The sequence below is a fragment of the Penicillium waksmanii genome, assembly GCF_028829765.1.
Source record: "Penicillium waksmanii strain IBT 27052 chromosome Unknown utg000010l:1.0-3698451.0:1.0-3701458.0, whole genome shotgun sequence".
Taxonomy (NCBI): domain Eukaryota; kingdom Fungi; phylum Ascomycota; class Eurotiomycetes; order Eurotiales; family Aspergillaceae; genus Penicillium; species Penicillium waksmanii.
Window position 1 is genome coordinate 3301759 of NW_026643256.1, and position 25225 is coordinate 3326983.

Genomic DNA, 25225 nt, shown 5'->3' on the forward strand with positions numbered 1-25225 from the left:
TCCATCAATGCCTACCCCGCGACCCCAGATTCCGCCCGATCGGACAACTTGCCGGCCACCGTAGCCGATAGAATAAAACCAGCATTAGCCCGTCAACCCATAGAAACATCCCCCTTCAAGGCAAAACCACCCCACAAAATGCCGATAATAGACGACAAGTCACAACACTGTATTCCTTTTCTGCTCGAGCGTCTCCGCGCCCACGCAGACCGTCATAAAAATACCCCCGATGCCGATACCCCACCATTCTTCCTAGGCCTCAATGGCGTGCAGGGCGCCGGCAAGACGGTGTTGGTACGTTGAACTCCGACCGGCCTCTCTCTCTCTGATACCTCGGGACGGCTCGTCGGTCTACTTCCTACCCTGGCCTGTCCCGAGCGTTTCCCCGGTCTCAATGCCATGCTCCATACTCCTCCTCGGCGCAGTGTCATGCAATCAATCCAACTAACAATGACCCGCAGGTATCAGCATTACAGGATACCCTCCGTGCCGAGCCATACTCCCTCTCCGTCGTGACCTGGTCTCTGGACGATATCTATCTAACACACGCCGATCAAGTCGCGCTAGCACAAGCTCACCCAACAAACCCCCTCCTCCAACACCGCGGCCAGCCATCAACCCACGACCTAGCGCTCGGAGAGAAAGTCTTCGCCTCACTCGCTGCGGAGCTTCCAACCGCCATTCCGCAGTATGATAAGTCTGCATTTGCCGGACAAGGGGACCGAGTACCCGAGTCCCAGTGGGAAGTCGTGAATGCCGACGGACAGCAGAGGATCAAAGTTGTAATCTTTGAGGGCTGGTGTGTTGGGTTCCGGCCGCGGGACGATGATACCCTGCGCGCGCTTTGGGAGGATGCGGTGAGGCGGAAGGAGAGTGGTGGTGATTATCAGGGGAGGCTAGGGCATGTTCGGTTTGAGGATGTAAAGACTGTGAATGAGTCGCTGAAGAGATACAATGCTTTGACTGAGTAAGTTTGATGGTCTTTCTGGGAACGATTGGGTGCCAGTGTAGGTATGGCATGTGGCTGACTTCTAAACAGTAAACTCGACGCGTTGATTCATATGTAGGTTAATGATGATATATCTAGGAGCGAGGTGTTGAATGCTAATTTCTTGACTAGCGATGCGCAGAATCTCCGATTCGTCTACGAATGGCGTCAGGAGCAGGAGCGCGGTCTGCGTGCCACCAAGGGCACCGGCATGACCGAGGATCAGGTCAACCACTTTGTGGATGGCTGTTCGTGCAATATTTCCCCACAACTTGCATGGAGGCAATACTAACTGTACTACGACAGACTACCCCTCCTATGAACTCTTTACCGATACACTCCGCGAAGGTGTCTTCAAGCTTACCCAGGACACCTCTGCATCCGAATCCGAGTGGAAGGATCGACAACTTCGACTGGTGGTTGACCGGAACAGAAGGGTCCAGGAGGTGATTAAGATCTGATCTACCACTGCAGTTCTAAATTATAGATGTTAGATGGCTACTACTACTAAAGAAGATTGGAGCTTTTCAGGTTGAATATAGACCAGTCAAATTATATGTAGAAAGTGATTATCGGATGTACTAGTAGATTCTAGATGCAGTGGGTTAACTTGAAAGGATAGGTATCGCATTTGTAGCGTATGGGGATCGCTGAGAATTTGGCATCGGCAAATCCTCCAATTTATCTGCTTTCATCCGCTCAATCTGCAGCCCGGCGGTGCCTGTGTAATGGGTTTCATGGTATCTGCGCCATGACAACAGGTGGTGGCTCGATTCTCGTGTTCCAAGGTGAAGACGACTTGGCAAGTTGAAATCTTGTTCTTTGGGTTGTCGCCAGTTTACTTAGTGTCATTTCTGTCAATATGGGCGGGCTTAGGAACCGGTGACGTGTTGACCTAGTTGACCGGCAACCCTTCTTGAAATTCAGAGCTGGTTTGTGCTCGGTTAATACGTCGGAAGGCTTTTGGCCGCAGTTGTAGTGGGGAGGCTTGATAATCAGTTTAGTGGGTATCTTTTCATCCACTGTCATCCAAGAGGTTCTGCGGCGACCAGTACTCTTTCTCCGGTCCCTGAGCATCCACCCAAACGAGACCGTCCGCAACAAGATCGTCGATCACGGTTTGTGCGCGAGCCTTTTCCCACTTGAGATTAAGTCGCAGCATTGAAACGCTGACATAGCCCAGGACCTGAATAGCTTCAAGTACCGTGGCCTGATCGGTATTCAACTCCTTCGGAATCGATCGAATATATTGTTTAGATCCGACGCGGACGATAGAGAAGCCCGACGCTAAAGGTTCAAGGGAGCGAACAGCCCGAAGGATATCATCTCTACAAAAGCGGAGTATCGTTAGTGACCCGTAGCGCTCGGCAGGTACACCTATGGTGTGGTAAAGGGGAAAGGTGATCATACTCTGAAACCTCCAGCCCACTTCCAATTGCTTTCCCCTTACCTACCCGGTTCCGGCATTCTTCCACACCAATGAGTCCGCCATTCTCGGCTCTTGTTTCCCGGCAGAGTTCCACAACTCGCACGGCAACTTCGAAATAGAAGTCATTCATATCCCCGCCCATGATCTGGGTCCAGAAGCTGCCTCCTTCTCCTAACCCTCGGCGACTGTTCTTGCCCTTAACATTGCTGGCGGCTAGTGGATCCACGCCTATCGTATTACACATGCGCGCGAATTCAGCGCGAAACGTTGGGTTGGACTTGATTGTGGAACTATGCTCTAGGGCAAAGGTATGGAGCAACGATTGGAAGACCGAGAGCTGGGTTTGGAGGGAGGACAGATGGGTGGAACGAAGGTTGGCGCCATGGGTGGCATAGGATTGAGTTGCCTGGGTTCTATTGGCAAAGGCACCGAGCCCAACACCACGACGAGACATGCTGGTGACCAGATAGAAGTGTTGTTGTTGCCAGTTGCGGAGACACGCGGGGTCCTTCCTACTGCAGCCCGGGTTGAATGAGGTCATCTGACCGTGAAGCACGAGGTAAGCCCTAATCGCACGTGATATGTGGTGATAAGGGTAGGGTATTGCATATTGGGTTAGCTTGCTTACTGGTCACGCTAGTCCGTTCCTGGTTAGTGGCATCCACCCACACAAGCGAATTCCTCTCTTTTCTTCGTTCGAGGGAGTCGAACTTTTTCTTCCCGACAACCTCGCCGACAGCCATCTCCACGACGACCTTCACAATGGCCCCCGTCACCACGTATGATGCCCTTCCTTACTGATTGATTCAATCCTTCGAGATTGTGAGGTTGCCGGTATAGTCGTCCTTTTCTCGCTGGAGATGCTACGGTCATCGTTCCCGACGATGACTGCTGGGCACCAGCTCGATCCTTCCTACACCCTCTTCCTGCTCGATCGATCCTTCGATTTGCCTGTGTGATTCCAAGTGAACAACCGACAGGAAAGGGCCACGGAGTATTGAGGTTGAAAGCTATGATGGCCTTCTCTTCCAAAACCATTGTTGTTCAGCTTTCGCAATCCCACACTTTGATGCGGTAACAGCAGTCATTCTGTATGGAGCGAATAGCGTCAACGCATACTTCCTGAACATCTGTTCGGGGTATTGTCGGATGAAGGCAGACATGGAAAAATTTTGTCGGGTGGTTGAAAATTTTCTGCGAACCTTGTTGCTGAAATATGCACATCAGTAGCGGAACTTCCCTTCGACACCAAACACCCACAAGATACCATAGCCCTCACTGATCAAAGACATTTCGTCGAGTTATGTTTTATCCTATTGCCTTCAGTTCGAGAATGTGGCGCTATATGCTGCAGTTCTTACACTCGGCGAATTGTCTCAAGTCATTGTTACTTGTGCGGACAGACTGTACTAACCTGCCACAGCTCCGTCCCTACCCAGGACCATGTCCTCGTCCCCGAGACTCTCCTGAAGAAGCGCAAGAGCCAGGAGGCCGCCCGTGCCGAGCGTCGTGCTGAGGCCGAGGAGAAGAAGAAGGTTGGTTTCCTCTCCCCATGCATCTTTAGCATCTTTTTCCCCCCCACCCACACCCTTCTCCAACTATCTGATGACAACACCAACCACGCGACTAGACCAAAAGGTCAATGCTGTCGCATGTCAACCATCTTTCGGGTCTGATCCTGTTGATGACACATACACTTTGTCTTATCACCATGCTTTTTGGGAACCTCTTAACTGACTCAGTATCCCATAGGCCAACAAGGAGAAGCGTGGTGTTATCTTCAAGCGCGCTGAGTCCTACGTCAAGGAGTACCGTGACGCAGAGCGCGAGAAGATCCGCCTTGGCCGCGCTGCCCGCCAGGAGGGTAACTTCTACGTTGAGGATGAGCCCAAGCTGGTCTTCGTTATCCGTATCAAGGGGTATGTTCTCGCTTCATCTGTACTTCCATCCCATTCCAAAGCACCTGGCTAACCCACCATACAGTATCAACAAGATCGCTCCCAAGCCCCGCAAGATCCTTCAGCTGCTCCGCCTGATCCAGATCAACAGCGGTACCTTCATCCGCCTGACCAAGGCTACCCAGGAGATGCTGACTATTGTCAACCCCTACATCGCCTACGGTTACCCCAACCTGAAGTCCGTCCGTGAGCTTCTGTACAAGCGCGGTTACGGAAAGGTTAACAAGATGCGTGTTCCCCTGACCGACAACCAGCTTATCGAGGAGAACCTCGGCAAGTACGGCATTGTCTGTATGGAGGATCTGATCCACGAGATCTACACCGTCGGCCCCAACTTCAAGCAGGCCAACAACTTCCTGTGGCCCTTCAAGCTGTCCAACCCCAACGGTGGTTTCCGCACTCGCAAGTTCAAGCACTACATCCAGGGTGGTGACCTCGGTAACCGTGAGGAGAACATCAACGCTCTCATCCGCCAGATGAACTAGATTGTTTTCTCTTCGGTAATCGGGGGATTCGGTGTGCGTTGGGTCTAGAACCCATTCCTTTGGGGGGGGTTCCTTGCCTCTTCGTCATCAATAAAAATGTTACTTTTAACGACGTTATTGTCACGGGTTGTTTAGGCACACAGGCTGTGTTTTCTTTAGTCAATTAGCGATACGGTCTGGGATTTCCGGTAATTTAATGCTTCAGACAACCCGAATTGCATTCTTCCTTGTAGTCAATTGTAGTCTTCGTACAAAGTCGACTTCCGCCCTTGTCTCCACACCAAGAAAAAAAAAATTCCAAATATTCCCGGCCCCAGGCAGGATTGTGGTTCGTTGGCTGCCCAGGTGGACTCTTGCGGGCTCCAACCTCGTTTCAATGTTTGCCCAGGTGAAGTTTTTTTGCGCTACTTAGGTATCTTGATTCTTGGAAGACAACTTGAAAACAAACTTGAAGCGTTTCTTCGAATTTCCTGGTATTAAACTTCATACTACTAGTAGGTAATACTTTTATACTAGCAACTTGAACTTTAAAATATATTCCAGTGCACGGGTGGTGGTACGTCGTCCACCTTCCGCCTAGATATATATATACTACTACCAAGGTCAAAAGCAGTCATAAAATTTCTGGAAATCCACAGCGACAACACAGGTAGCCCAATAAGACTTTTAGATATAATGGATCCAGTCAGGTCCTAGAACTAAATACTAGTATTGACTACTAGTAGTACTAGTAGCTCTAGGTTAAATTCGAGCCCGAGTCAACCGAGTCGGAGACTAATAACCCTATCAAATAAGTTGAACTCTCTGAACAAACGGATTATAGCTGGTACTAGTACTTGTAATAGGATTCTGGCAAATGGCATTTCGTACTAGTCGTAGTAAATCTGGAGAAAATGACCAGGCCAGGGTTAGCGGGTACAAGGTTGAGTGAGGCTCCGCAACGAGGCATCCGTGGGGTATACCCACTGGCAGGTACACCAGTTGCGGTCGAAATCAAGATATTGGAACTGGAATAATCTCGTATTGCATATCCAATCGGTTGTTGAACTGAACACCAAGTTCGGCTGTCAGATTCTGTAAAGTTCAAGTTTCAAATCTTGGAATGGCCTACCCCTTATGCGCTCTAGACAGTGTATATACAGAGCGAGGACGATCATCAAATTAGTATCTGCACCTATCTGCACCTCCCTCGTATTCCGGAAAGGAACCCCAAAGCCACTAACAGGACTTTCAAGGCTGAGGGTTCCATCCTAGCCAACAAAATCAAAACACGAGTAAGATGTTGGGGCTTGGCATATGTATCTCGTAGCACCGCCTTAAGAGGCCAATAAACACAGCCCTGGGGGCTCCTATTTTCGCAGGTAACTGCCAGTGATCAGCGCTAGGGGCTGAGCGAGCAAACTGCATAGAAAATTAGTTAGCGCCGGGTCACTTGGGCATTGGATACAAAGGTCACTTATTTCCATCGCACTGGGATTTGCTGAAAACTATAAGATGATCTACTAGAGCTCTGAATCAAAATTCTCTTCGTTCAGCCTTCGGGTCTCGGGCCAGAACGGACCTTTACACACTTTATAACGAGGCCGCAGAAGAAACAATCTACATCAGGACGATTTTCACCCCAAACTGCACACTACCACCGGAAGATACTGCCAGTGTGACGTTTGTCAAATCGCCAAATACTCGCGGAACTCTAGATATCATCTGGAGTTGCTTATCAGTTACTTTGATTGCACTTGGTCGATCCTCCATTTGACGTCCCAATCCAATCGAGCCCTCGAAATTGGAAACAGAAATACGCCCGTGCACTCTATCGAACATTTTGGAAGGGCTGTTGGGATGGTGGTGAATATCCTATCGCCTGAATGGTCTTTTGCGAAGGCTTTCAGCGACTATCTCACAGTATCAGCTGTCAAATCCGATTTCGACAACAGTGGAAAGAAGCAGGATATTCCATGATCACGGCCCCATATTTATTTCGCAAATATGGGCTTGTTCAATGTGAAGTTTGACGAAGCGACTGCCGCCGCACCTCTCCAAGACGAGGGCAACCGTGATACGAAGAAGTATTCTCATCCAAATCAAAGCCCGCGAAACCAAGTCACCCACAGGAAAGACCTTGCCTCATCTATACAGGACGATCTGAGTTTATCGTCAACGTCGAGTCTTTCGCGCTGGATAGACCCGATTGACTGGAAAGAAGATGAAACCAACTCGAGTTCAGTAGAAGCGGCTTTCAACGAGTCTTTGAGAACCTCGAATGATGATGGTGATTATGAGAACTATTGTGACGCTTTGAAATATCTCAAAGCTGACATCTGAGTGCTTGATGGTAAGCACCTCTGTCAAGCGTGGGAGTACGGCATCATCGAGAAGCATCTCGCAGTCACAGAGGACGATATATCCGACAGAAACAAAGGCGACGTTGTTGTAAAGATAGTCGCCATGGGCCAGATATTGTGGTTTGTAATTCAGCTTGGCGAACGGCTCTATTCAAAACTCCCGGGCAGCCAGCTTGAAGTTTTGACATTGTCTTTTGCTATATCTACAATTTCCACTTATGTGTTACTGCTAGATAAGCCAAAAGATGTTGGAAGCTCGATCATCATACCCGCTAAGCGTTACGCCAGTCCATGGGAAATTGATAGAATTGCAGAAAATACCCCATTTACTTACGTGGTCAGAAAAAACTCACCATGGATTCCAAATCTCAGCTTTCATGATCCCCAGAGGACCTCGTTCGAAAAGCTTGGGGGGCTCACTTGCTGGTGTGGTATTTGGGGCAATTCATTGTGTGGCGTGGAATTTCACATTTCCAAGTGAGATCGAACGAAATCTATGGCACGGAAGTGCTCTTGTGACAGTGATTGGGCGAAATGTGGTGTTCGGCCCAATCTCCAGTACTATCTCAAGCATGGGCCCATTGGATATACTTTGTCTCTCTTGTCCTAATAGGCATGGTTTTATTATCTCGCGACTCTTTTTCTGTGTTGAAGTTTTTCGATCCTTGGCTTTCCTGCCATCGGGAGCATTCCAGGCGACTTGGACACAGAACATTCCTCATATACGATGAGAACTTGCTACAATCAACAAATGATTTCAGTCGTCTTTGATGCTCTACCACTACTTCCCTTTCTGCGAGTACATACCTATCCTCTTTTAGTAGGTAGTCTATATTACGAGATAAGTAATGCTTTCTAACCATTTATTCATTTCATTTTGAATCATGACCAGACACGAGGGAAACTTAACTCGGTCTAGAAAACGGCATGAGAAAGAGACAAGAAAGACAACCATGACAACGGGGGGGGGAAAAGGAAAAAGGAAAATGGGGGAGGGAGGAGATTCGGGAGAAAAAAGAAGAGTTGTTTAACAAAAAAATGTGAAAGGGCATGCCATTATATCAAAAGAAAAACAAACTCCCTTTTTAAGCCTTGATCGCACCACCCAATGCACCACCACCGAACTGCTGGCCACCAGGTCTCCGCTCGCCGCCAGGGAAACGGGCACCACCGCCACGACCACCGCCGCGACCACCGCCACGACCACCGCGACCGCCACGGGCTCCGGGGCCCGACTCGCGCTGGAAGGCGTTGGCCATACCCTGAGTGCGCTGCTCGAGAGTCTTCTCGTTGGACTCGAGCAGACCCATCGACTTGTCGGAGAGGGTAACGATCTGGGACTGGAGGCGGGAGAGCTCGACGCCCTTGCGGAAAATGATGGCGTCGTTGACTTGGTCCAGGGCAGCGCCCAGTTCCTCGTGAGAGATCATCCGGCTGATGACGGCGGTGATCTTCTTGATGGGCAGCTCGAACATGTCGGCCAGTGAGGAGATGGACAGGCTGTCGTAGAAGGGGGCGTATGTGAAGAGGTAAGTGCGCAGACCCTCCTCTTGTGTCTGTGCGGACAGCATCTCCTTGATCTTCTCGGGTTGCGGCATCAGGTCCCAGATCTTGATGGATGCGAGCATCTCGGCAGCCTTCTTCCAGTCGCCGGCGGCGAGGAACTTGGCGCTCATGATGACACCGTCGCGGGTGTTCTCCGGGGGTCCGGTGAAGACCTGGCGCTCGTTGTAGTCGAGCATGCGGCGGAAGGTCTTGGAGATCATGCGGCGGCGGATCTCAGGGGCGGAAGAGGTCTGCGCCATGAGGGGAACCTCGAGGAACATGCTGGAGGTCAGGTAGATGCACTCAAGCAGCTCCAGGTTGATGTGCATGTGGAAGGGCAGCTGGCGCTGGCGCTCCAGACGTTCTTGCTCGGGGGAGACGGTGGAGTAGCGCTGCATGATGATACCCTGGGCGAGCAGCTCCTTTTGACGGCCGCTACCGCAGATGTCACCGAGAGTGTTCTGGGCCTCGTAGATGAGACCAGCGCGGAAAGCGCACAGACCGATTTGAACAAGGGTGCGGTTGAAGAGGATCTGGGTGCTGACGTCAAAGTTGGAGATGTTCTCGGTCAGATGGGACATGAGCATCAGGTCACGAGAGCGGTAGTATTTGTCGTGCAGGGCAAGGAAGTAGATTTGGCAGAGCATCGAGCGGGCACGGATAATGCCGTCGCTGTTCTGAAACAGGTAATTGCAGAGAGTTTGGAGGAGGTCGTCGACATCGCCAGCCTGGGCGCGGGGGGGTAATGGAGGACTTGAGATTGTCGGGGAGAGACTTCCAGGCGGCTTCCTCGAGGATGGAGACCACTTGGGAGGGCTTGAAGTAGACGTGCTCCAGACGGCGGATGATGACACGGTTGACACTGTCTTGTCGTGAATCGTTCTTGGCTCCGGCGTTGAGGACCTCGAGGTAGAGTTGAGTACGGACATTGTTGTTGTACAGCTGCTGCTCGTCACTCAAACGCTCGATGTACTCAGCAGTGTGGGGGTCAATCTGCTGCAGCGAGCGGGTAAGCTCGTCATCCAGACGCTCGATGTAGGAGACAATGCTGCCGGGAATGTGGAAAGTCTCGCCCTCAGCAAGCTGGGGCTGCTTCTCGTCATCCTCCCACTCATCAGCACCCTCGGTGACAATATAGTTGCTGTGCTCTTCGAGAACGGACAGGAGAACACCAAACTCGGTATTGGCGGCCTTCCACTGCTCGGGGCTCATATAGTTGGCGGAGGCGGAGGTGAGATCGAAACGGGTGGAGATAAGGGTCAGGTAAACACGGATGCGCTGGTAGGGGGTCGTGGAGATCTCCAGAAGCTTCTCCATGGTGCGGATCTGCTCCAGACGGTCGGTGTTCTTCTTTCCTCGAGACTCGACAATGGAGCGCAGGTGCTTGAGGATACTCTCTGCGGTGTACTGCAGGGTCTTTCCACCACGGCCGACGGTGGCAAATCCATCGTCGTCGCCAGCAGAAGCGGCGGCAGCAGCAGCAGCGAAGTTCTCAACCTTCTGAGAAGCAGTGGGCTTGGGCTTGGGCGCAGGGGCGGGGGCCTTCTCTTCCTCCTCGTCCATGTAGGTATCCTTGGCGGCACGGTACTTCTCGATCTGGTCGGCATAGTCCTTGTTGTTCTTCTTGATACGCTGCTTGATGGTGTTGAATCCCTTTTGGTTGCTGGCGTTCATCTTCTTGTTGGCGGACTTCTGCTTGGAGGCGGCCTCGTTGATAAAGTCCTCGAGGTCGGCAACGGCCTTGACGTAGAGCTTGGGGGTAGGACCGGATTGAGCGACCTTGATCATTTGGCGGTTCAGGCTGTCGAACTCTGTGATAGTCTATTGTCAGCGTCGACTTCCGTATGGCTTCGTCGGGCCCCTTAGGGGGCACACTGCCGGTATCCCATCATCCAACAGGGTATCCATCCTTGAATCCCCAAAGTGACACTCACCAGTAGAGATGACGGCCCAGTCGTTAATCTTTTGCGCATTCTCGATCAATTTGATGGTGTTTTCGAGACCCTCCAGTCGCTTGTCCTTGGCACTCTTGACGAGGGTGACCTTCTCCTCCTCCTCCTCCTCGCTCTCACTCTCGGATGCATCCCTCAGGAAAGCGTTGGCACCCTTCTTGCCTCCCTCCTCGCCGGAGTCATCGGAATCGCTGCCGGAGTCATCTTCCTCTTCGCTGGACTCCTCCTCGCTGCTCTCCTCCCCAGAGCGCTCGTAGACATCCTCTTCCTCATCGGAGGAGCTGGACTCGCTGTCGCTACCACCACGGTAGAAGAATCGCGACGACATCGTGTATTTGATTGATTGCACGAAGGCTAAGGCAGATCCTTCTAAAAGTTGACTGGAGATGGCGGGCGAGAGCCACACACGAAAATTAAGCGAGGGGCTGACTAAACCCAATTGGGGTTAGCGCGGGAACTATGCCACGGGGACAAAGAATATCATTTTGATACGGTCATTCTGAATAGGTTCTTTAATAATGAATACTTATTAAGTTATTTACATATTTACATATTTACACTGACAAAGAGAGTTGAGAGAAAGTGAACTTGAATGCAAATATATGTATAGTAACTGACATGCACTCCTACTACAGGGAGAAGGAGAACATTTGCGATGACCCGCCATACCTTACATGGTCCTAGTCGAGTCATCTCAAGCAAACCACCACCACAAAAACATATCCAAATTTACGAAGACAGGCAACGGGAAATGAGATCGTTCTTTCATACTCCAGGCTATGCCGAAAGAAGAGGGAAATCAGAAGATAAAAGTTCATCGTCGAGCGATGAGTAGACAAACGTAACAGGCGAAAGAACAACGAAAAAAAAGACGTTACGCGGAACAGACACGTTGAACAATCATTGCTCACAAACATCACCACACATATAGCAATAAACACAACAGAGAAGAAAGTGGCGGTAAAATCATATTCATGCATTGGAAAGAAATCGACCACTCTCGGGCCGCATCTTTTTACCGGCGGGGAAGGGACCGGGGAAAAAGGGGAGTTCCGACACGAAAGCTACGTCAGCCTTGTGTCGACTCCTTTGTCGATCTGTTTTCATTCTTGTCTCCATGAACTTCCATAGACCCGAAACTGGTCGGCCTCCGGAGGCCACTGCCAACCGACCACTATTACCGTGACGCATGCCAAGGAGGGAAATAATGGGAAGCAAAAGTACATCCATCGGCTAGGTACGGAGTGGGTCGATTGGGGGCAGTTCAGTTCAGATGGCAAGGGTGGGCGAATCCAGCGATCATCGGTTCCAGTATCAACGATATAACGCAGGAATCAATGGAATTTGCCTTCTGGAACAAGGCACACGCGCCAGGCGTAAGAGACTCGACTATGGCGAGGAGATAATCAATAATTTAATAGCAGATTCCGAGGCATCATACATAGGGTGCCTATGACGATCCATCCTAGTGCCATTGGTTCTGAGCCATGTAACCTTCACTCAGCACGCCGTCTTCAAGGGTACGAACGAAGTCTCGGTTTCGTTGATTACCGCTACCGCCTGTGCGGCTGCCACGGCGTCGTTGGTTGGCATTGTTTGGATCAACATACCCGTCTGGAGGTGGGGGGGTAGTATGCGGGGCTGGGTTGCAGTCGAATGGGGGCATTGGGGTCCAAGTGGCTGGCCACCCGCTGGATTGTGGGCGGAATGCCTCCACCATTGGGATCCATTGTCGATGCGCGTTGGCGACCGGCTCGAGTGGCTGCTTGGGCTTGAAGACTCTGAGATGGCGCGTAATGCCCCTGGGGAACCTGCCCAGGAACCATGTTCATCTGGTAGCCGTAGCCCGGTGGCTGCGTCGGGTAAGGTGGAGGAGGAGCTTGTTGTTGATACATTCCATTGTACATGGCTGGAGGAGCTTGTTGCGGCTGCGCCGGTGCATGGTACTGCTGGTTCATTTGCATGTTGTATGCTGACTGCTGTGCCTGTGCTGCTTGGGCGGCCCTCTGCTTGCTAGCGGCCTCGGCCTGCTGCTGCTGCTGAACGCCGGGTGCGACAGTCTTGTTGGGAGCTGAGTACTTCAAGTTCCCGGGAGGCATGAAAGGACCAGTAAACTTCTGCTGGGTGATGAATGGATGCAATTTCGCTTGTTGAGGCGACCATCGCTCGAGGGGGTTGATGGCCAAGAGGCCTCGCACAAAGTCAATGAAGGCAACTCGATTGTTCAGTTCTGTCATAGTAGTTAGCAATTGTCCGTGAAGCTGTACCCTGATGAAGCCTTACCGCGTTCAACCTCAGCCGGCTTCATGTTCTTGCGCGGCATAGGGTAACTGCGAATGATCTCCTCCAGCGTTGAAGCATTGAAGTACTTCTTGCTGGGCTGTTCCTTCGTGTTGTGCTCTCTCGAGTATTGCTCAAGACTCTTGAGGCGATGTGTCTTACGGCCGTACTCATCATGTGTCTTTTCGAAAAACTCGCCGGATTGCTTGCCCATGTCCAGCATCCACTGCTGGGGAAGTCCTAGCATTTCGACAATTCTGGTGACCTGATTGTATTCGGAAGATCCAGGGAAGAGAGGCAGTCCCAAGAAGAGTTCGACGACGATACAGCCAAGTGACCACATGTCGATTGCGGACGAGTACCTAGAGAACGTTTTAGTGACCGATCGAGACTAAAGATATAGTGTTGGTAACATACGGCAAGCCAAGTAGGACTTCCGGGGAACGATAGAATCGTGATTGAATGTATGTATAGACCGTTTGGCGCTCATCACATGCGGACCCGAAGTCAATGACCTTGATAATGGGGCTCTCGAGACTAGATTGAAGTTTAACACGGTCAGTAAGGCAATTGCTCTCGTTTATGGGGATCAGTATCGACCAACTTCTTCAAGAGAATGTTCTCCGGCTTCAGATCGCAATGGATCAGATGAGCTTTGTTCAAAAGACTCAACGCATTCAGCAACTGCTGCGCAAAGACACGGACGAGTGTCGTGCTCAAACCGCGGAATTGATTTTGCTTGATGAGTTCATAAAGGTTGACACTGAGCAGCTCGAATGCCAAGCAAAGATGTTGCCGGTGAATAAAGGTGTCTTTGAGTCGCAGGAGATGGTGGTCGTCGTTCTTGTCATACTTGCTGTTGAGCTATGGGAGGGAGTAAGCTGTCAGTGGGGTGCCACGACAAGCGGGGTTAAGGACGCTTACCAAGTCCAACACTGAAACTTCCATCATACTTTGATTGAAGTAAGCTGTCTTGTTCTTGATGACCTTTACCGCAACAACTTCCTGGGTCTTCAGGTTCTGACATTTGACCACCTGACCGAAAGTACCCTGACCAAGGACATCAAGAATGAGGTAACGGTTCCTGCGGAAAAGTGGTTAGGTCGAGATACCTGGATGGGGAGCGGCAGCGACATACTTGTGACCGGCCTCTTCACTACCCAGAATATCGTTGACATAGAGGATGTAGTCACTATCCTCATTATCATAGCCATCATTTTTCACTCCCTTGCTCGGCTTGGTCAACACGCGTCTGGGGTTTCTCGAGGATTCGTAGTTGAAGTTCGGGTTGCAGATGCGGTAGGTTGACGGAAGGTGGGAGGTCAATGCTTGGAGTGGCTAGAAGACAGAAGGGGGTGAGCATTGAATTAGAATGAAATGGCTGGAGGAAAACTGACGCTGATGAATCCACCCTCCGGGTCGGCGCGCCGATATGCGGGTTGGGTGTGAACCCGTGGCTGCAACTCCTGCACTGATTTGACATTTTGAAACTTCGGGACTGGGCCACGACCTGGAACTTGCGATGGCAAGGAGCCAGATCGAGGGGATCGAGTCCCATGGCCGAATGCCGGACTCATGTGGGAGGATGTGGAGGGGGGGATAATATTGATCCAGGCTGAGGTCGGTCGCCTGGAGCGGGGGAAGTCTAGGGGGCCGGTTGGCGGCTATGGATGGTGAGTTACGGGTTCACGGCGAGCCGAGAGAACATAGGCACTTGATTCGGGGGATACTCACATGGCGGCGACTGATAACCTTGCGGCGGCGAGGCATAGTCGGGCGCCCGGGTAGGCGATCGTCGCGACTGACCATGAGCCGTTGGGGGGAAAACCGTACGAGCCCTGAGCCTTTCCAGGACTGGTAGGATACGATGACGTGGGCAACGATAGAGCGTTCATTGGGGAGTATCTGCGAGCAGCCGACGATTCCTCGGCCTGGCCGAGGAATTGAGACGAGGGGCGGTTATGATGGTTCGGTCGCGACGGATACTTGGCCCGATTGTAGGGGTCCGCATCCTCCATGGTGGTGTCAGCGTCAGTGACATAATCCCTACTCCGTGGCGTCGCAGTGGGAGAGGAAGCCATGGAGACAGTTTTGGAGTTGGGACCGGAAGAAGGTGGCTTGGAGGTGGTGCCGGGAGTTTGGAAGGTCTCGTAGGTGTATCCGACGGGGGGGCTGTGACGACTGCGGTGGCTGGCCGTACTTTGAGCCTAACTGCTGTGGATGAGACGCCAACCCGGTCGTAAACTGCGCGGGGCGACCCATCAGGGGATCCTGGTATGGTTGCCACCCCTGATCCATCGTGGCGATCGATTCAAGTAGGTATTATGGTGGGAAACGGCAGTAGGGAAGGGGGTTGGGAAGGATAATTGACCTCCGTCGTCGTTGTCGTTGTCGTCACTGGTTGCCGATGTCCACAATGCGTGCGCCTTATTACACTGCGATCGGGAGAAGACGAGTGGGGATCCAACTGCCAGTGGGCGGTTGAAGACGACAACACAAGAAGCGCAACCGTGGCGACGCAGGGGGGTCTACTAAACCCGACACGAGTCGAGAATAGAAGGGGGGAAGAGCGGTTAATTCGCGAGTATAGCGCACTGCATCATCGGGTGGGCAGGACGACACAAGCAGGGCAAATCCGGGGTGAGCAGAGGGGAAGCGATGGGTGCAAATGATGTAAGCGCGGAAGGGGTCGACAAGAAAAAAAAAAAGGAAGGGAGTATAAGTAGAAAGAACAGAATCCACAGAAGAAGCGGCGAGATTGGCGTGGAGTAAAGGGAGGGGGAGGATGATGGTGGGAAGTGGAGAGAGTGCTGAGTGGTGAGGTCTGAAGTCTGGTGAGGTCTGGTGTTGTGCCAGTTGCCGCAGCTGGGCAACGATCGTCCCTTGTCACTAGACCCCAGCTTGACTTGATGCATTCCTGTGCTCTTCTTCTATTATATTGCTATTTCTATTTCTGTTTCCTGTTTATTTTAATTCAATTCTATCTATATCTATAGCTATCATATTACATTATATCACTCCCTCTTGTCCACGTCTCGTGCCCCCCCGTTGTCGCGTCATTTGCATACCCAACCGCTAGGTTCGGCGTGAATGCCTAATTCTACCCCTGGATGGACTCGGGGACACGAGTCCCTCCAAATACTACTATCATGACGTTTCCCTATTCTATTCAAGTGCAGCGGCACTAGACACTTGGGAGCTGCTGACAGACCCGAGAATGTACGAGCTCGAATGTGGGCGGCCACAATTCGTTCGATTGATCTTGGGCTGCACTGACCTTCAATCACGGAATACTCACGAATGAAAGGAAGGAAACTAGCTCATACCGCTCATGTCGCTCGATATTATCTTCAATTATTACATCACGGCCTTCATAGCGAGTCATGTTGGCTGCTTGAAAGGCATTGATTGACCAATAGAATACCGTATCTTACACGGTGTGTACTACATGGGCACTTCTGGTGGCAATTCACAATTTCATCAGGTAGATATAACATTTTCCAGTGATGACAGAACCTATTTAAAAAGACCGACCCGTCTGCTAGCTTTCGCCATCATGTGGAGAATGATAGTGGGCAGCTTCAATCATACTACAATTGACATGTGATATGACTTTGATGCATACTGTACGCCCAGCCAGCCCAGACACCCAGATCTGACAGCCAACCTACTGTTCATGGCTGGAAGTAATGCAGCATAGCAGTATTGCGACGGGCTGATCTGAATTATATTGGATTGGGGCCAAATCAATGCAGGTTTAGATAGAAAACACTGGCCATGGCAAAGGTTCGGGATATCACCTTGCATGTTTCGACGAAACCAAGAAGACCTAAGAAATGATTAAGATCTCAGCCTTGGAATTCAAGGGAAATTCATTTACTATTCCCCTGATCCAAAAAGAATAAAAACTAACGCATATTTTCCGGTGATACCCTGTGGCTTTCTTCCGTTGGAAAAGGATTCATGAGGTACATCGGGATCATCCTTCGCTCCAGCAACTGAAAATGCGCTCTTAAAGTAACTACCAGAGGTAGCAGACGCGGATGAAAGAAGATGGCCTCCTTTAAACTTACAGCCCCTACAATTTGAAGGCGTTCGTCGACCAAGATCTTTGAGGACCGAAGATCGTCACACCAGATGTTAAACGCCCCAAGATTTATGGAAGAAGTTGTAAATCAACCCTCCCTAGCGAGCTTGCTGAACATTAATCTTGCAATATAGTATATAAGTCGACAGTCATCCGTAAAATCAACGGCATCACTCTGTTGGTGTGTAAGATGCTTCAGATGGTTAATGTATTTGATACATAGGTAATGATAATAGGACCGAGGCCGAGAAAGGTTCCCTCTTCGGTTCCCCAGTGCAGAAAAAATGCCATGGGAACCGTCGTATGCTGTTGCATATATCTAGGTAATTATATCGACTTTATTGCACACCTTCTGTTCAGGAAACTTTGTAGTACCGGGTTCGGGAAATCGAATGTTTGCAGAACCGCCATCCTGAAACTTCATTCTGAAGGACACATTGAACGCCCCGGCTTTTGGATCACGGAGCTCTACGGACATTCCTCTTCGATGTTCAGGAAAATTCACCTATAGCCATCAGAGTCTCTTCCCTGAACAATTCGTGTACCGAAGCGTCTTGGATGGCCTCTCTCTGCTCCCATAGATACGACATCGTCGAAGCACATACGAGTCCGTATCTCTATAATTGTGGGGGAGATATGGTAGAAACGTACACGAAAAATCCAGGTGCTTGATTGTGGAGGACGATGTAACGCCATAGGTCAACACACACATATCTTTTAGGCTGTGGTTCGCTATGTGTTTGAGCACATCAGGCAGAAACCCCAGGATTTAGGCAGCAATCCTGATGACTCACATATCATGTGAGCGGGCGGCTCAAAATGGCGGTGAGATATTCTGCCCTTTCCGATAAGCAGCGGCTTCCATGGTTGATTATTTGCCATTTCTTGACATGAATTCGTTCCATCCTGCTTGACTCGACGAGCGAGATGTTTGCTCGAACATCGGCTCGATAGTCTGACGCTTTCTTTAGGCTGACAGAATTCATTCCCTTCTTTTCAACCTGTTTACCAACCATGGCATCTCCTGGCGCAAACGATGCGCCAGTGGCGGATGAGGCGAGTCGTCTACAGGAGCTAAATGCAGACGTTCGGAACCAGGATGATCTGGAAAGGGATATCACTCGACAGGTATTGTTGGCCTCACCTTATCAAATGTTATTCAGTTCACCTAGCGCTTACTTTTCGAAAGGCAGACAAGATCCTAGCGGAAAAGGCCGAGGAAAACGACGCAAAAAGACTTGAGAAGGTTTTGGCCGATAAAGAGTGAGACTCGATACCCCAGGAACCCATATTGGGTATTATATGGCACATACTGACTGCTTTATTTTAGAAAAGTGGACGCCCAGATTAGACAAGCCCGCCAACGCCTCACCCAACATGTTAATGCCAGCACCCGACATCGCCTCGAGAACGAACATAGGAAACATGAATCTCGCCGAATAGATTTGCTCAAGGATGTGAAGGATATCACGGATCGTATCGATGAACGCCGGAAATCCAAGGAGAATGGGGCGGGCAGTCATGGCCCAGGCAGGTTGCCAAACGAGACGAGGCGCGATTATCTTCTTCGGACCGGCAAGATCACACCTTTCGAGCTGACGACTGCCGCTGGTCCCGATGGCCAGCCTTCTACACTCCAGGATGCTCTTGTCGACGTCGAGGATCAGTATGATGAGCAGGAAGAACAAAAGAAGGCGGAGCTCGAGCCGGAGGCACACCGGTTTCTTCATCGACCTGGGATGGATTTCGACCAAACCAGTGAAAGCAGCCGGACAGAAAGCAGTGGGAAGCGCAGGAAGCTGGGAAAGAAAACAACCAAGAAGGCATCTGAGACCCGATCGAGTTCTGTAGACTCCTCGGCGAGTTACGTCGCTTCGGAAGACGATAGTTCCATTTCCGAGGAGGAAGAATTCATGCCAGATACAATCCCCGAAGTCACATCTACCCGGAAGCGCAAGAAGGCCAATGCGGAGACCGAACTCGAAGATCTGAGCGGGGTAGATGACGGCAACGAAAGGCTTTATCAAAAACGTCTTCTGGACTGGACGACTCGACGAAGTGCTGCTCGCCGGCGTGCTCAAGGGGGTGATGACGTAGATGATGATGATGGCCGAGGCGAATGGCTCAAACCACATCCATCGGAGCCCGATATGGAGCTTCCAAATGGACTGCGGGTTCCCGGTGATATCAGTCGCTTCCTCTTCTCCTATCAACGAACTGGTGTCCAGTGGCTCTGGGAGCTGCACCAACAAGCGGTTGGCGGTATCATCGGAGATGAGATGGGCTTAGGAAAGACAATCCAGGCTATTTCATACCTCGCGTCGTTGCATCACAGCGACATGCTCACAAAGCCTGCCATTGTCGTTTGTCCCGCAACCCTCATGAAGCAATGGGTGAATGAGTTTCACCGCTGGTGGCCGCCATTCCGGGTCTCCATTCTGCACTCTTCGGGTAGCGGTATGATCAACCTGGGGAAGGAAAGCAGTCGCGAAGATGCTCTCACGTCTCAATTGATGGGAACCTACGGTGACAAGCGATTGACGCAGGGTCAGAAAGCGGCTAAGAAAATCATCGACCGTGTCAATCGGGACGGCCATGTTTTGGTAACCACCTACTCGGGCCTTCAGTCATATGCTGATTCTCTGGTGGATGTCGAGTGGAGTTGTGCCATTCTCGACGAGGGTCACAAAATTCGCAACCCGGATGCTGGTATCACTTTCAGCTGCAAGGAGCTTCGCACTCCCCACCGTATAATTCTCTCTGGAACCCCCATGCAAAACAGCCTGGTTGACCTGTGGTCTCTCTTTGACTTTGTTTTTCCAATGCGTCTGGGAAATCTGGTCAATTTCAAGAATTCCTTTGAGATCCCCATCCGGCAAGGTGGGTACGCATCGGCGACAAATTTGCAGGTCCAGACTGCCGCCAAGTGTGCAGAAACTTTGAAAAGTGCTATCAGCCCTTACCTTCTTCAACGCTTCAAGGCCGATGTGACTGCCGACCTCCCCCAGAAAACCGAGCAAGTCATATTTTGCAAACTCACCGAAACCCAGCGTACCATCTACAAGCGATTTCTCGGCTCCGATGATATGCAGTCTATTATTAGAGGGAAGAGGAATTCACTTTTTGGAATCGATATCCTTAGGAAGATTTGCAATCATCCTGATCTGGTTGACCATGCTTTGCGATCTCATGAGGCAGAATATGGTAGGGGAGAGCTTTCTGGGAAGATGCAAGTCCTGAAAGGGCTACTTGAGGTGTGGAAGGATACTGGACACAAGACATTGCTTTTCGCACAGACACGTCAGATGCTGGATATCATCCAAAAATTTCTCGGGACCTTAGGAGGATTCAATTTTCGTCGAATGGACGGCAGTACTCCGATCAAAGACCGCCAAAACATGGTTGATGAATTTAACAAAAGCCCAGATCTCCATGTCTTCCTCCTCACTACCAGAGTGGGTGGCATTGGTGTTAATCTGACAGGAGCCGACCGCGTCATTATTTATGATCCTGACTGGAATCCGTCCACTGATATGCAAGCTCGCGAACGCGCTTGGCGACTTGGCCAGAAACGCGATGTTACCATCTTCCGTCTCATGACCAAAGGCACAATCGAGGAAAAGATCTATCATCGGCAGATCTTTAAGCAGTTTTTGACCAATAAAATTACTCGTGATCCGCAGCAACGAGAGGGATTTCAGCTCAGCGACCTTTACGACCTGTTCACGCTGGGAGACGAAAACGATAAAGAATTAGAAACAGTGAAGCTCTTCAAAAACGCCGAAGTGGCCTACCAGGAGGAAGAAGCCTCCACGACAAATGGCGACGGTTCGAAAAAGCCTCCCCCTGTCAAAACGGAAGATGTTAGTACCGTTCAAGGGGTTGCCAATGTGGAAGAGTTTAAAACCAAAGACGAAAACATCGATGAGAACGGCAATGTCAAAACTGCTGAGGACCGCATCATGCACGGCATTTTCTCACGATCAGGTGTTCATGCCGCGGTCGAACATGACAATATTGTGAACGGCAAGCGTGCTATACGTTCAGATCCCAAAATCATCGAGGCAGAAGCTCGCAAGGTCGCTGCAGAAGCTGCAGCAGAACTCCGCAAGGCTGAAGAGACTGCCCGTTCCACTCCAATCGGCATCCCGACCTGGACAGGTCAGTTTGGTATGGGAGGTCGATCCGATTTCGCAAGTGGCAGCTCGGCACGTCCGGCAGGCGCCGGTCCTTCATCTGCAAGTCTTCTCGGCAGGCTTAACCCTGCGGCATCTGTTGGTGGCAGTTCCAGCCCTGCAGGATCATCCCGAATGCCCCGTGGAAAGGACTTCATACCGATGATCCGAGATTTCTTGCTCTCACGTCGCGGTCCTGTTCCCACACAGACCATCATTGAAAAATTCAATCATTTCTGCCCGAATGATCAACGTGTGCGCGAGTTTCAAGAGATGCTGAATATTGTGGCTGAGTTGAGCAAAGACCGAGCCGGCCGTGGTGTTTGGACTTTGAAGCCAGAGTTCTCCAAGAATACCGGCAGAAGTTGAACTGTTCAGTTCGATTGCATTGCTTGGAAAATCAAGTATTAAAATTTGACTCGGAGATTGGCAGTTTGAAAGATGCATGCATGTACGATACAGAAAACTCACGACGCGATGACCGGAACTACGATAAACGAAAAAAGAGTACCATGTCAGATAGGTACAGATTGTACATCAGTTAAATTTAAACAGTGTAGCAGTATCATCAGACATGTACTACAATTGCCGAGAAGTTGTGCGAACTAGTAAAATCCACACAGATCTGACTGTCGGTCCTCTGGCAGTCTTCCCTGTGGTCTCAAATGATTTCTTAGGAATCGATTTTCTTCAGAATCTTCCCTGTGGACTCTGACTCTCAATTCTTTCCCCTGTTCTTCCTTTCCTACCTCATTTACTGCCCATTTCAAGGCAGCCTCGGAACTTTTCTAAGGGTCAGTGGGGCGGAACAGCGGTTGCATGAGAACATTGTGGACATTTTACCATTAAAATCGCTGGAACGGTTCAGGGGTTCACGCCAAGATGCTCAAGTTCCCATGGACATCCATTTATTGCTGTAATCGGAGAGATTGAGAAACACACTCATAAGGCAGTCGAAGAAAATGAAACTGTCTCGGCTTCTTTGCGTGGATGGTGAGCTTTCAACTTGGAGTCGTATGTTTCGCTTTTATCGCCATTGTCCCTCACAACTAGCACCGATCTAGAGAATTAAAGTGTGGCTTTAAAATAGTGATAGCGTTGAACGAATGGATCAAATCCAGCATCACCCGGGAGACCACGGCAAAGCACATCCAACCCCTGCGTTGTCTCGGATTTCAACTTGGTTCCACGAGTGCTGGCGGGGGAAGATCTTCAGTCTATATCCACCCTGACTGGTGAGCCTGAGACCTAGTGTGCAGCTGCGGTGGATCAGCGGAGGCGAATTTACCCCCATACGCTGACATCAGAGACACAGAGCAGTGTCTGTCTCAAAAAAAAAACAATGTAAGTCTTCAAGTTGTCAAAAGAGAATGTAAAAAAACCGCCCGAGATACACACGGAATATCTAAGATTATGATTGTCCCATCACCCCAATAGCTATACGAACCTGATATCACTCCCCACCAATCCAAGGCACAACCACCCTTTCATCACCATCGACCCAAGGCTCGGATCGCAGATCGACGTGGGGTAAAGGCTCAGTGGTTAAATCGGGTCGGCATTCGCTCAGAAAGGGCGCATCCACCAAAGACATCAAAAAACCTATAAATTGTTCCAGCATAAATAGAACGTCATGGCCCCGTCATTCGCACCCATAAAATAAAATATCATTCACAAAGAACACACTTACGAGCCTTCTCACCTCGTCTCTACACTCATCTTCCAATTCTCATCCCCTCCCCCCATCCACCTCCGGCCATCTTTCCAACCTACATCCATCCCAAGATGAAGTTCGTCAACAGCCTCGCCCTCCTGGCCACTGCCACCGCGGTCTCCGCTAGCCCTGTCCAAAAGATCTTCAACCTGGTCACCTCCGGAGCTTCAGACGCTAGCAACAATGGTCTCTACCTTACCACCGAGCACGTGGACCCCTTGAACAGCAAGGCCGTGTTCCGGGAAAAGACCGACGCGGCCGACTTCTACGTTGTCAACGGCACTGTCCGCTACGATGCGTCGAACGGTGCGCCTTACGCTATTGCTCTGGTTTCCGGGGAAGACCTCCAGGGTGATGTGGAGATCAGCGTTAGCCCGACAACTGGCAGTGAGGGATTTAGCTTGACGAGCGAGAAGGAATTGCAGACTTCTAACAAGGATTTTGGTGGTTGGTTGGGTAAGTTAATTCTTTCGTTATCTTTGACTGGCTCAACACCTAGGTAATGAATACCATACTGACGGTTAATTTCTATAGTTTGTGCCGGTGATGACGATCTCCAGGGCCTGTTCTATGAGAACAGCAGTGCCGGAGGTGATGTCCCGGAAGGCTGTGATGCCGTGCAGCTGGATGTCGTTTACAAGACCTCTTCCTAGAGATCTGTTTATATGAACTGAAAATTTTATTTTGGGTTGGATCTTGGTAGAGTTGGGCTTTTTCTCACTTGCACATTCTTTTTTTTTTACTATCTGCGCTTAGACCGTTGGATAGGTGAGCGTTATGTCAATTTATTGGGACGATTTTGCCACTTGATTTATAATGTGGGTTAGCTTTTGTAACTAAGATCCTCAACTTAATTTTCTGTAGAACAGCTAAAGTTGCGAGGAGTTGCAAATAAATTTCATTCTGATCAAAGTCGTGCCAAGGACTCGGAACATGTACAGGATAGAGAGTTATGAACCTCAACAAGTGCACTAAATTTTGTTCCTGGACAAGCACATCCAAAACCATTCAACCGAAAGATTAACGAACATCGCTAGAAATCTGTCGATTTTGACAATATCTCCCACTCATAAATTTCTCGCAGGGTATTTTCGCACTTTTTGCGAATAACTTCAATAGCATCAGACCCCAGGGGCAATGAACTCGGCCATGTCTTCACCACAGCTCCAGCCTCCCCCTTAACAACATCAATGATTATGTTGACACCTTTCTTCGGATCCCCAAGCTGTTTTCCGTTCAAGTCCGCAAAGGCCTTGTCCATATTTTCCGATAGTTCGCGATAGTCCTCAATCCGTTGTTCGACAGACTTGGAGTTCTGCCGAGACAAAAAGTCGGTCATGAAGGTGCCCGGTTCAATGAGGAGGGTCTTCAATCCCATTGGTGCTACCTCTTTAGAGAGGGCATCAACAGCATCTGATATGAATATTAACTGGAATGACCCTGCAACATAGTAGTGTCTCATTCAAATCACATACAATGAATCGCAGCCTTGGAAGCGGCATATGTTCCGACAGTTGGAGCACCATCCCACGCAACCATAGATCCAATGAAGACGATGACTCCAGACTTTCTTCTTCTCATGTGTGGCAAAAACGATCGGGTGGTGTTGATTGTTCCGAAAACGTTTGTGTTGAACTGTTTGAACCATTCATCGTGGCTAGAAAGGAGTATTGGTTTTAGATCCGAAGAAAAAGCATGGAGGAATTGAGACATATCATACCTGGTCTCCTCAATCGTGCCAAATTGCACATATCCGGCATTGCTGACGAGGACATCAATCCTACCATAGATTCCGATCGCCTCCTCGGCCCTACGGTTTAGCTCCTCCTGGGGCGCGGTCACGTCCAGCTGTAAGGTGGCGGCTCCGAGTTCTTTCAGAGAAGAGATTTGGTCTAACTGCCGCGCTGTGGCGATAACCTTATCCCCACGACCTAGTACGGCTCTGGCAAGCTCATGACCTAGACCGGAAGAGGTTCCTGTGATGAGCCAAACTTGAGACATAGTATCGTTCGGAAATTTTAATTTGCGAGGAAGATAAATAGAGAACTGTGATGATAACAGGCGTCTGAGTTGGAAAGGAAAATAGTCCTACTTATTTTAAAGATATGATGCTGATTAAATGGTTTCGCTCGGGGCTCGCCCGAGAAGTCTCGGGACTACCGTCGGATTTCGGAGCTCCATTACACTAAAGCAGAGTACGGCCTTGCACTGCCGTAAGCCACAAGGATTTTCCTGCATATGATAGGACACTCTTTAATCACAAAAAGTCT

The 25225-nt window shown here is 50.2% G+C and overlaps 10 protein-coding genes across 10 annotated transcripts; 5 read left to right on the forward strand and 5 right to left on the reverse strand.

Annotated features, from left to right (window-relative positions):
* Positions 1–138: 138 nt before the first annotated feature.
* N7481_013191 (TDA10 family protein) lies at positions 139–1449 on the forward strand (the record flags this gene model as incomplete). The annotated part of the gene is made up of 5 exons (XM_057272410.1): positions 139–294; positions 462–967; positions 1040–1063; positions 1121–1236; positions 1295–1449. 5 exons carry the CDS (start codon positions 139–141, stop codon positions 1447–1449), a joined length of 957 nt encoding a protein of 318 aa, XP_057116598.1.
* Positions 1450–2003: 554 nt separating this feature from the next.
* N7481_013192 (ESCRT-II subunit protein SNF8) lies at positions 2004–2958 on the reverse strand (the record flags this gene model as incomplete). The annotated part of the gene is made up of 2 exons (XM_057272411.1): positions 2004–2316; positions 2399–2958. 2 exons carry the CDS (start codon positions 2956–2958, stop codon positions 2004–2006), a joined length of 873 nt encoding a protein of 290 aa, XP_057116599.1.
* Positions 2959–3179: 221 nt separating this feature from the next.
* On the forward strand, positions 3180–4860 carry N7481_013193 (60S ribosomal protein uL30; the record flags this gene model as incomplete). Its single annotated transcript, XM_057272412.1, has 4 exons — positions 3180–3196; positions 3841–3952; positions 4170–4336; positions 4401–4860. The coding sequence occupies 4 exons, from the start codon at positions 3180–3182 to the stop codon at positions 4858–4860; spliced, it is 756 nt and encodes a 251-aa protein (XP_057116600.1).
* Positions 4861–6459: 1599 nt separating this feature from the next.
* On the reverse strand, positions 6460–6681 carry N7481_013194 (uncharacterized protein; the record flags this gene model as incomplete). Its single annotated transcript, XM_057272413.1, has 1 exon — positions 6460–6681. The coding sequence occupies one exon, from the start codon at positions 6679–6681 to the stop codon at positions 6460–6462; it is 222 nt and encodes a 73-aa protein (XP_057116601.1).
* Positions 6682–6846: 165 nt separating this feature from the next.
* On the forward strand, positions 6847–7182 carry N7481_013195 (uncharacterized protein; the record flags this gene model as incomplete). Its single annotated transcript, XM_057272414.1, has 1 exon — positions 6847–7182. The coding sequence occupies one exon, from the start codon at positions 6847–6849 to the stop codon at positions 7180–7182; it is 336 nt and encodes a 111-aa protein (XP_057116602.1).
* A 1105-nt stretch (positions 7183–8287) lies between these two features.
* nip1 (translation initiation factor eIF3 core subunit c) lies at positions 8288–11027 on the reverse strand (the record flags this gene model as incomplete). The annotated part of the gene is made up of 3 exons (XM_057272415.1): positions 8288–9419; positions 9502–10558; positions 10682–11027. The coding sequence occupies 3 exons, from the start codon at positions 11025–11027 to the stop codon at positions 8288–8290; spliced, it is 2535 nt and encodes an 844-aa protein (XP_057116603.1).
* Positions 11028–12164: 1137 nt separating this feature from the next.
* Positions 12165–15277, reverse strand: N7481_013197 (putative protein kinase Yak1; the record flags this gene model as incomplete). Its single annotated transcript, XM_057272416.1, is given in 12 exon segments — positions 12165–12478; positions 12511–12578; positions 12593–12929; positions 12983–13341; positions 13397–13516; positions 13584–13843; positions 13904–14063; positions 14118–14317; positions 14377–14643; positions 14662–14692; positions 14714–15178; positions 15192–15277. 12 exon segments carry the CDS (start codon positions 15275–15277, stop codon positions 12165–12167), a joined length of 2667 nt encoding a protein of 888 aa, XP_057116604.1.
* Positions 15278–18080: 2803 nt separating this feature from the next.
* N7481_013198 (DNA-dependent ATPase RAD26) lies at positions 18081–21610 on the forward strand (the record flags this gene model as incomplete). Its single annotated transcript, XM_057272417.1, has 3 exons — positions 18081–18194; positions 18256–18329; positions 18397–21610. The coding sequence occupies 3 exons, from the start codon at positions 18081–18083 to the stop codon at positions 21608–21610; spliced, it is 3402 nt and encodes a 1133-aa protein (XP_057116605.1).
* A 1416-nt stretch (positions 21611–23026) lies between these two features.
* N7481_013199 (uncharacterized protein) lies at positions 23027–23608 on the forward strand (the record flags this gene model as incomplete). The annotated part of the gene is made up of 2 exons (XM_057272418.1): positions 23027–23411; positions 23490–23608. 2 exons carry the CDS (start codon positions 23027–23029, stop codon positions 23606–23608), a joined length of 504 nt encoding a protein of 167 aa, XP_057116606.1.
* A 380-nt stretch (positions 23609–23988) lies between these two features.
* On the reverse strand, positions 23989–24956 carry N7481_013200 (SDR family oxidoreductase; the record flags this gene model as incomplete). The annotated part of the gene is made up of 3 exons (XM_057272419.1): positions 23989–24368; positions 24431–24612; positions 24676–24956. The coding sequence occupies 3 exons, from the start codon at positions 24954–24956 to the stop codon at positions 23989–23991; spliced, it is 843 nt and encodes a 280-aa protein (XP_057116607.1).
* Between the last annotated feature and the right edge of the window lie 269 nt (positions 24957–25225).